The following is a 10,746-nucleotide window of genomic DNA, read 5'->3' on the forward strand; positions in this document are numbered from 1 at the left end:
AATATTTCTCCAATTATAAATGCATGCAGCATTTTGCGCCATAGCAGAATTATTTTTTCTTAGATGAGGAATATATCTTAATGGTCCTTGTATCAGCCGCCTACGAAAGCGATGAAAACCTCACAAAATGCACCGAATCAATTTGCTGTTTTGAGTATATCAATATTTCACTATATTTCATAATTCGAACGATCTAAAATAATAATCCATGATCCACTGATTGAAACATTTTACCGTCCATCTTCCAACCATGATCGGTTCAGTCCTTGATTGCCTGAAACGAATGTTTGTTATAAAAACGCAACTCGCGATTTCTCATCTCGGAGTGAAGGGTATAGTTAAATCTCCTATTTCCTTGATGACCGTAAATTGATGTTTGTTCATCGGTTCATCGGGCGCGTTCATGTGGTGAAGCAGTCTTTTTTCCAGTTTTTCCAATCCTCGTAAAGTTATGACGAGTCCCTCATGTTTCAGCATACTTACAATGTTTAGTCCTGAAATGAACGAAAAAGACTCGTCATTTGAGTTCGTTTTAACGCTTGGGTCTTATCATAAACCAGGAATCATGAAACTGACTCCATCCTACTAACTAAGGCCATGTTGAATGTACAGAGTGGCCACTTTCCACCCACTTTACAAATCCTTGAGTTTTCCCTGATTTGTCCCAGTGACTACACAAAATTCCCTGAATGAATGATCAGAGAAATTTCTAAGAAAAACTGATAAAGAACAAAAGCATTATCCAAATTCACCAAAAAGTTTTTTTCCAGGTTTTTAATAAAATTTGTCAAATTCCCTGATTTATTTCTCGATTTTTCTGAGTTTGCCAGGTCAGTGGCCACCCTGCAGTAGTAAGTAACCAGACTATGGTTTTAGGTTCATGATTTCACAAACCATATAATGGATTTTCGAATCATTGACAGTCTTAATATCCCATTATCTTCTTAAGGGGCGCTTTCAAAAGGGATACTTAAAACTAATATCCTAAACCAATGATTAGGTTACTAATTGGGTTTACTACTTGATTTCTTATATATATATCCTATAAGAAATCTAGTTATCCCAGTTCAAATGATGAAAGAGACTTACCATACACAGGCATTAGATTGAATTGAGGAAGTTTTGATGAAGCTGCGATTATATTTCGAGGCATTATGTCCGTACTGGAAAATAAACAAAATAGGCTGTGTTATACAGATAATTTCACAAGTTCACCATCTATAAGGCAAAAATTGCATTTTAAGGTTAACAGGGGTTCCATTGAAATCCAAGATTGTGATCAACATTATTATTTGTCGATCAAGGGATATTCACACCAATGATAGTCGGCCAGCAAGATGATAATCAAACTTACTCGTCGATAAATAGCACAGATAAACCCCAGTTTTTGGCATCCATTAATTCTTCAAGATACTGAAATAAACCAAATTGATTACAAATTGATTAAGCCATTTCAGACAATGAACAAAATAGGGATGTCACATTTTTGTGTTAAATATTACCTCAGGATTTTCAGATGGTAAGTCGAGTGAATCTACTATATGAAGGTCATCCTACAAAATCAAACCACGATTTATATTCTATACCGGTGGGATTAAAATATGAAAAATTTGATGAACTTTTTTAATCTAGGTCAGAAAATCAAAAGCCCAAACAAATACCTACCTGGGCATATTTGAATGTCAAGGCGCTACATAGTCCCTTGATTCTGGTATTGACGTTCAACATGTAGTACCTACTGAATGGTCCACGTGGGCCTTTCGCGATACCGCCTACAAAGCGAATGAAAAATATAATTCATCCAAATTATCTTTAGAAACTTTTAAAGAACTATATTGGGCCCAGGCCAGGGCCATTGGAATATGGCTAAATGCAAGACAAATCAGGTCAATATTGTTATGTCATTGGTGTAGATTGAGAATTAGGCTGAATTTTATCTGCACTAGAGACTCAATCAAAACAACTACAGTACGTACGTACCTTTGAACCACAGCGGGGATCGTCTACTTCCATGTCTGGCTCGCCCTGTCCCTTTTTGAGGCCACGGTTTTCTATTACTTCCCCTCATTTCTGCTCTATTTTTGGGACAGTTGTAAACCTGAAATAACCGAAGTATAATACTAATAAGATTCTGCAGTAAACAAAATTCCTCGACTGGGTTTCACGAAAAAATTCGCATAGAAAATATGTGAATGTCAATGTGGGACCAATTCATAATTTTTGATAGAATTGATAGGCCCAACCAATGTTTGGTTCTAATCTTATGATATACACCTAATTTTTTACTTACAATATTGCGATATAAATTCTGCCAACGAACATTTTCCCAAATCATGTCGATTCTGTAAACCAAAAACATTTATTAGCTACATACTTCGGCAGTTAACGGTTATGAGAAATTCTTCTTATCCAGCGGCACATACAAGGGTTGTATGATGAAGGGGTTTCTGTGAGGCCCTGATATTTTGAGGTCCCTTAAGAATTTGATCTCCAAAAATTCCGCACTAAATAATTTTGGTAGAAAATAGTATGCAAGCAACAAAATCGTGGTGAAGCTTGGAAAAAGGCCCTAAATTTCACATTCAATTTGACCCCCTTTCCGTTGACCCCGGATCTGCCCCTTCTATGCCTCAATTCGTTGAGTACTACTCAGGACCTTAAGTGTTGATTTTGACATTTTTCACTATCCCTATCATGGGGAATAAGCTGAAGAATTGTTGACTCCAAATACTGGCAGCCAACAGGATTTGAATCTGGAATAACCACCAGATCGGTACACGAAAAACAGGAACCGTAGATTTTGGTAAAGTTTAACTTAACTTTATAGAGATAAACTAAGTTCATAACCAGGGCCCGGTTTTATAGACTGGTATTACCTTTAACCCGGGGGCTAACTCAACTCATTTTTAATTGAATAAGCCCCCGGATTAAAGGTAATACCAGTCTATAAAACCGGGCCCAGGGTTTTAACCCCAGTTAGTAGTATCAAATATCAGCTTGGAATTATCATTATCCGGTACGTCACAGTGGAACTAATTGGGATTTGCTGGTTTAAACCATTCCATCACCGCGCCTTTAAACAATAGCTATAGATCGGGATGCCGAACTAATTTGTAAAAGTACTGTGAATACTGCAGCTGAAGTCAAACATGGGACGATGATAAATCAAATTTTAAAATCAATACCTGGGTGGAGCAGCAAAAATATCTGGATGCAAATCGACGATGCCTAACATTTCATTTTCGGGTGTTGCGAGCGTTTCGAGCCACGCTTGCCTCGACTCGCGATACTTGTTCGGAAATTCTAACTTTCTCGAAGTGATGACTGGCAGCTGTAACTTCGAAAGCGGCGACCCATCCAACGCTGAAACACAGGTAGATCAAACACACAGGTTAAACAGCACCCATAGTTTCATAGATAATGTAGCAAAATCAAAATTCTTAGCTATCGTTGGTAGTCATTAACAAGGTTGCAATAATAAAAATAAATCATGATTGAATCCCAATCATAATTAAAAAGTAGTTCTTTACTTTTACTTACATGTTGGCGATCGAATTAATTCTTCTGTCGACTGCCTAATTCCGGATGTGTGTAACTGAAAAATAGCAAAATTGATTATATCAAACCCTAGGCTCAGTATGGAAATATAGTGGAACCTAGTATAAATACCAGTTGTTGCTACGGGTTGTTTTGGGAACAACGGCTAGGTACTCGACTAAGTGGAACCTTGTTATAACAAACTCGGATACAACAATTCATCGGGTATAACAAATATATTTCAATTCCTAATTTCACCAAACCAGGAAAGTGCTCTGGAAAGCATCTCAATGCATCTATATTTTACCCTTTTTAGGCTTCACACCTGCAGCACTCATGCCAAGTGTGCGCTCCCTGATAACTTCCCAAAACAAGGCCGATGGAAGCGGTGCGGCCATGGCCATACCACTTTTTTACATCTCTATTTTTTTTTTTGGACTGACCTTGTACAACTTTGATGGTTGAGTGTTTTGGCCGTATATAATCCTACAAGTCGGAGTCCCTGAGTGATTGACTTTTTGTGCTTTTGACAACAAACATCTGCCAATCGCCCCAGGCACGGACCCATAGAACTGAGGGTTGTTTACACAAAAATTAAAAGCTCCATACTTCCAAATAAATTCTGGCATGAGTTAGAACAGAGAAATGGGTTAGAAGCACACTTGTGTGTGTCGACTAATGCATTATAAACAAAACTGACATTTTGGCCTAGGGGTATTTAAAGTTGCAGTTAGTGAATGGTCATTTAGTGCTTTGCGAAGAGTCAAGACGTGCCTTAGGTCAACTACGACGCAATCAAGACTTAACCATGTGATGATGATACATGTCCACAAAGACTATACTGACAAACATGATCGATATTGCTAGTGAGTTCGTGCCAGAAATGAGCACCGTTATGGATTATTTGGTGAATTCTCGAAATATTAATAAGTTAAAATAATATTGAAGTCATTCTTCAAACAAAGTATTGTTTAAAATCAGATCATGGATTAAACGGATTTTCATATAATACATTTACCACCGTAGGATGCTCGCAGCTTGGTAAGTAATATTTTGAAGTAGAAAAATACGTTTAAAAAGTTATATTTAACATATTGTAGATGAGCTGAATTGCTGAGAAATGCATATTAGAACCACAAAAAACCAAAATTTTTTGGAACCCCCTGTTCTTGACCTTAGATACAGGAATGGTCGTACCACTGCTTCCTTGCAAAATAACTGAATAACCGAATTATTGCATCTACTACCATGACTACCAACAGATGGAAAGTGCAGATTTCAAAATAGCCAGCTGGAGGGCATGGCTGGGCACTGGGGGAGAGGGGGCTGGGATCCCTCCAGCTGGAGCCAGGCGAAGAGCGGAGTAGTCTGAATACCAGTCGTTGTTACGGTTCCGTACAACGTACGTTGTTTCAGGAACAACGGCTAGGTACTATAGACTAAGAGCGGAGGAGTGTTGTTGAGTATGTTGGGCCGCAATCCTGGCGAAAAGTAAAAAAAGTGACGCAATTCTCAGTACCTTCTTCGTTATCCTGGTGAAACATTGCGTCACCGGTGTGGCTACTCGAAATAAAGAAATTAAATGCGAGACTCGGGCCCCGAACAGGTTTATTGCCATGATTTCGACACGATACTAAGTTTTGAAAACCCAAAACTCAGAATTCTACCGATTCTTCGACGAAAGCGCCGCCTGGCGGATCGAAAAATGGTTGATATTCCCACTAAATGAAATATATGTCGAATCCCAATAAAATATACATTTCAAAACCATGTTTGTATGTGATTAATGGTTAATATTGAAAGAGTTATGGTGATTCAACATAGAGAAATCAAGTTTAGCCTAAAATATCAACTAATACATAAAAATAGAGGCTAAAATAGAAAATGCAAATCAGTTTCGTGCCTTCACCAAGAATCTTAGTGTCTGATGTACCACAGTTACACTAGGATCGTAGAGCGACGGAGATCACTGGTGGAGACAACCGCTGCCAGTGCTGGGTGAATTTCGTGCCATAAATAGTGAGACCAATTGAATTGACTTTATTTCGCCGGTGTCGCGTTTCTTCGTTCTGCTGAAGAAAGCCTGGCTATTTGCTGCAGTAGAATGTTTAAAAGAAAATTAGAGGCGCTCAATTATCACACACCCGATAACGTCAACGTTAAAGGTAAGCCAAGCAAAGTCACCTGCACTGCCTCCGGGTCCGACGACGTCACTGTCTGAGACGGGAGTCGGTAGACCGGCACCGTCCTTCGCCTCCGGCCTTCTGGCTTCTGTTAATTAAACCACCACGGCACCAGCCAGTACCAATATCACCTGACTGGTCTAAGTTATTGGCGCTCAAACTGTTACCACTCTTCGATGTCAATAATAAGAAATGGCAAATATAACCTTAATTCAAAAATCGAACAGAAGAAATTATTTCATTGGTAGGGTAAAATTTAGCTTGTCATAAGTATGGGTACGAGTTGGCGCCACAGGGGCTTGTATTTGAAATTTGGGGGTGAACTGTAGCTTAGATCATCCAGTATCCCTGGTACTATATTCTTTTTATATATATAGTACCAGGGATACTGGACGATCTATGCCACAGTTCACCCCCCAAACTTCAAATACGAGCCCCTGTGGTTGGCACCAAATGCAGTATGATTTTACCAGGTAAGAACTACTGTCAGCTCGGCTGAACCTTACTCCGGTATGTATCTCATCTACTCTTCACCGGAAGATATGTAAGTTGGCATTTATCATTTCAGATGAAAAACAGTTCAAGAGTCTGATTGTATGGTTAGAAGATCAAAAAGTCCGTTTTTACAAAATCGAAGATCGGGAGTTTTTGAGGAACACCGAAAGTGATGACTGGAATAAAGCATTTCTAACGGTAAACTTGAGTCATCTAATTCTCTTAAACGTGACCACGAACACCAGATAGTTTTGGTAATCCTTTTCATTCCGTGATACTCGTTTGTTGATGACAGTGACCTAGTCCTTGTTGTCATACGCTTTTATAGTCGGACAAGGGCTTAAAGCCAACCATGGTTTCAGAACCATCATCAGCTACTTTATTTTCACCTTATTTGACATGTTCCATGTAATTACCCGTGATGACGGTGATTATTCAAATACCATTGCTTTAGCACTTCTTCGCCCATGACTGCATCTCGGTGACTGCTGATTGACGTAAAGGATTTTATCTCGGGTAATAGCGGAATGCGGCCTAGCTTTATCCATCTTGAATCGTTGTTATTATTTGCGTTGCAGTACATTCAAGACTTGTCGTGTCCGTACAACCCGGCTGATCGTTCAGCTGTATTAGACTGGCTGTTAGGTTACGCGGTTAAATTAGAATATGGAGATTCTGGTGAGTTTACAGGTGCAGTGACCTGTGCAGCCCCTAAGGCTCTCACTGTTACCTTCATTTAACTATACTTCCTTTTTCTTTGCTGTCAACATTCACGTAAATGTAAGTTAAATGAAAAATAAATTATTATCATTATCAAAACAAGAAACGGGCATCGCTGCTATTTGGAACTAATGCGTCAAACTTCAATTGTCGACAATAATTTCAATTCATAAGAATTGCTGAATAATTTTTTATTTTTCAGTGGACAAATACAAAAGTATGTCAGCGGATAAGTTCACCGAGGAACAAAAGAAAGAAGCCATTTCGAAATCAACAAATCCTCTTGATGCTTTAGATTGTAAGTATCCAAGGCCTACTCTTACTGGGCATGCTGGCAGTATATTCAATTCTACATAGAAATATGGCCTTCCTCCATCGCAGTGCAGGAGAATCAACCCGTTTAACAGTTTTTGAACATGCCTCACAGAGTTGACCTCACTTTTTTAGTTGAAGGTCCTGATTTTAAAGCTGGTGTGGCATCCTTGGCTCAGCTTTTAAAAGTACCCCCGCACACCGATCATAAAGAAGTACTTAAGGTAATTGAGTATATATGTTATTCAGAACCGAGTTTGACAGTTGTGAATTAAGTTTGACTGTGACTGGTTCCTTGTTGATTAGATGCAGTTCTTTGGGCGAGTATTGTTCAGTTGCCTCATGCTTTTGTTTTAGGCGATATGTTTATTGATAAAAGAAAAATTCAATAAAGATGAAATGGATAAAGCTGGAAAATCATATGATGGCAAGGTAAGGGTGGTGGAATATGCATTTCATTACATTTCAATGAGACAACTAGGCTGTAGTTGCGATTGTGCCCAAGTCAAACTGGCCCAGATCAGACCTGAGAAAAATTTGGCCCATGCCTCCCGTAATTTAGAGAATGCACAAATCACTCACTTGTTACTAACATGCCACAACACATAAGAATACAATTGAACCTCGTTAATTTGATTCTGTTTCAGAAGAAATCCGCTTATTACGATGTTTTCCAGCCTGTCCCAGCTAAGATATTTATATCAACCAAGATTTGGACAATATGAAACCTGTTTACTATGACAATTTCACTTTAGCCCACGAGATTCGTATTTACGAGGTTCCACTGTAACATCATTTTACGGTCACTGTGTTGCCCTCTAAAGGATATAGGTGTAAACTGTTCACAAGTTTATTACAGTGGAACCTCGTTATAATGAACAAACGGATACAACAAATATAGAATTTCGTCCCAAGCACCGTATTATGATTTCATACTGGATATAACAAACATAATATCTGGTCCAGTGAAGTCGCTGTAACGAGGTTCCTCTGTAGTAACTGCTATGTGGAAAATGCTTCGTGTCTTGTGGTATATAAAAGCTATACCGGTAACTGTAGAGCAACTTTTTGTCTTTTTTCAGATCGAATGTATACCATTGGATAAAACCGATTTAGGATTCGATGCAGGAGGTAGGTTGAGCTGTTAATCAACATACAATGATGAACTAATGTTTGCCTTCTAGTTATTCTACGTGATATACACACTGAAATTTGGCCCATATTGTTGATCATCAAGTAAAAAACTATGATTTTTAGCCCACCTGGGACTAGTTCACCAATTATTATTCCGCTAGGACACTATAGACCGATTGCGCATGACAGTATAGTATAGTTTGTTTGCCTGTCAGTGGTTGGAGACTGCCATACATAACAACAATAATAGATGATTTAGGTTATAATGTACAAATTTGGGGGATCTGTCTTGTAAATCTTACCATTGCAGGGCTCATAACAAGCAGTCCTTGAAAGTTTTGAAATGGGAATGGGTCAATTCAAGGCCTTTAGTATCATGGCATGGGCTCTAAAATCCTAAAATCATTGTCATGTTCCTTGAATGGAATCTGCCTTACCAGGCGAGAAGCTTTTGGACACGTATCATCTGTGGTGTCAGTATATCGGATGATGATATTGTTAGGTCCTATGGTTACTATGAACCCAGCCATTGTATCGACCATCAATATGGCATCAGTCACATGGTAAAAGCACATTGGGTGCAGGGGTGGATCTATGAAAATTAGAAGGTCGGGGTCTAGAAGAAGATTTCTCATTTCTCATATAGAGCAGCTGTGTCAAAGGCAACTTTTGGGGCTTCACCCTCCTAAAAGATGCAAATTCCCAGAGTATGAGTATCAAATTCATAGGTTTTATTTATCTCTGTCTTTGAGGAAAGGGCGACCTCAGTGGGAAGGCAGGGGTCCAGACCCCCGAGACCATCCCCTAAATCTGCCTCTCGGCTACAATGGGTCTATTGGCGCTGAAAGGATTTAACGTTCATCTGTTTCGTTTGATTTTCAGATAATGTGAACAACGAAGCCGCCAAAATTCTACGTCTGTTACATATCAAAGAACTGAGAGACTTGCAAAATCGAATAAACCAGGCGATCGTCGAAGTGCAGGCGATGACTGCGAATCCGAAAACCGATCAACGATTAGGAAAGGTGGGCCGATGAATTCCGCCGGAACATATTCGACTAGGGACGATTTTGTGAAATGTCGATTTTCTGTGAATCTTGTTACGCCTTATCTTGGTTGGTAGCGGTCGCGGGAGGTTTTTAAGATTTTTTGCTCAAATAGTGTTCGAATTCGATGATAGTTATGAAAACTACTTAAAAATGAAAATGGTGACGTCGATGTGCGGTCAATCCCTGATATAACCCCCTCCCCTAGTTTTTTTTCCTGAGAACAGAACATCTGTATTCTGTCTAGGAACTAGTCAAAATTATTACCTCTGAGCGATATACCGCCATACTCTCTATACCACACGAAATCCTAAATCACCAACGTTGGCGATATATTGCGGGTTGACTGTATGTACTTATTAAATTGTAGGGTTAGCATCTCTCCACTTGCCGTATTCACTGTCAAATACTCATCTGATGCGGTCTTCATTCCATTAATTTTCTTAATTAATAGCATGTTCAAGCTCTTGCTTTGATGTCACTTGAAAGGACTGCCTTTTCAAATGGCGATTATCAGCTACATCGTGCTAGTGGTCGGAGGGCGAAATCTGTAATCTCAACTGATAAAATAATAATCTATGTCCTCATCCATTTATTATGGCTTTCCACAATATAATGTGCTTACCAGTATTCATCAAGTATTTAATAAATTCAATCGCAAAGTATTTTTTAATGCAGCAAACTCCGCCTTAGTCTTGATCTTGATGGTTACGTCGAGTAATCTTTAAGAGGCATATGATGATGGGAAGTCGGTAATGTTGGGACTGTATATTTCAGTTACTGGAAAAAATTTAGAATCTAGGGAATAGAAGGTTTTACAGTCAAAGACCACTTAATTCGGGTCTGTTTAAATCCAGATTTTGATCTAACCACGATAATATTTAATGTTTCATCTATATACATAAGAAGAATATTGATGTTTAACCCGGATTTCTGATAAATCTGATGAAAGTCCCATTATCCAAAATTAAGTGGGTTCTACTACTGTATAAATGAATATTAGTAAATTCCTCAAAGTCGGACTACGGTAAGTGACTGGACTAAGGCGGTGTCTACTGTATATTGAAGCAGCTCAGGTCCGCATAAATAGCAATACGATAGTCGACAAAAGATCTTTTATGTATTCACACCTGGTCCTCGGGGCCAAATAAGCTTTTGACCCCGACTGAAATGTTCATACATGTATCCAGTATTTCTGTACACCCTTCACTGATCATTGTGCCGCGTTTCAAAAATGCCTTGAACAATTTATCATCTTATAAATGATACTAGAAATGATACCAAAAAAAACATTAAAGATCAATAAAAAGAAGATATAA

General features: G+C 38.7%; 2 protein-coding genes across 4 annotated transcripts; one reads left to right on the top strand and one right to left on the bottom strand.

Annotated features, from left to right (window-relative positions):
• Positions 1-155: 155 nt before the first annotated feature.
• Positions 156-5,215, bottom strand: LOC141911786 (large ribosomal subunit protein uL4m-like). The gene is made up of 10 exons (XM_074802839.1): positions 5,057-5,215; positions 3,541-3,595; positions 3,186-3,363; positions 2,291-2,342; positions 1,981-2,098; positions 1,666-1,772; positions 1,503-1,553; positions 1,355-1,413; positions 1,090-1,163; positions 156-494 (listed from the first exon to the last, which is right to left on the bottom strand). The coding sequence occupies exons 1-10, from the start codon at positions 5,153-5,155 to the stop codon at positions 316-318; spliced, it is 972 nt and encodes a 323-aa protein (XP_074658940.1). The 5' UTR covers positions 5,156-5,215; the 3' UTR covers positions 156-315.
• Positions 5,216-5,427: 212 nt separating this feature from the next.
• LOC141910506 (RNA transcription, translation and transport factor protein-like) lies at positions 5,428-10,734 on the top strand. 3 transcript variants are annotated; one of them, XM_074801200.1, is made up of 8 exons: positions 5,428-5,702; positions 6,289-6,413; positions 6,794-6,893; positions 7,138-7,233; positions 7,383-7,471; positions 7,605-7,679; positions 8,330-8,378; positions 9,264-10,734. In XM_074801200.1, the coding sequence occupies exons 1-8, from the start codon at positions 5,642-5,644 to the stop codon at positions 9,416-9,418; spliced, it is 750 nt and encodes a 249-aa protein (XP_074657301.1). In that variant the 5' UTR covers positions 5,428-5,641; the 3' UTR covers positions 9,419-10,734. The 3 variants fall into 3 exon arrangements, with proteins under 3 accessions (XP_074657301.1, XP_074657306.1, XP_074657308.1); XM_074801205.1 differs by lacking the exon at positions 5,428-5,702 and adding an exon at positions 5,848-5,964; XM_074801207.1 differs by lacking the exon at positions 5,428-5,702 and adding an exon at positions 6,088-6,193.
• The last annotated feature ends 12 nt before the right edge of the window (positions 10,735-10,746 follow it).

Source organism: Tubulanus polymorphus, chromosome 1 (assembly GCF_964204645.1).
Source record: "Tubulanus polymorphus chromosome 1, tnTubPoly1.2, whole genome shotgun sequence".
Lineage (NCBI taxonomy): Eukaryota > Metazoa > Nemertea > Palaeonemertea > Tubulaniformes > Tubulanidae > Tubulanus > Tubulanus polymorphus.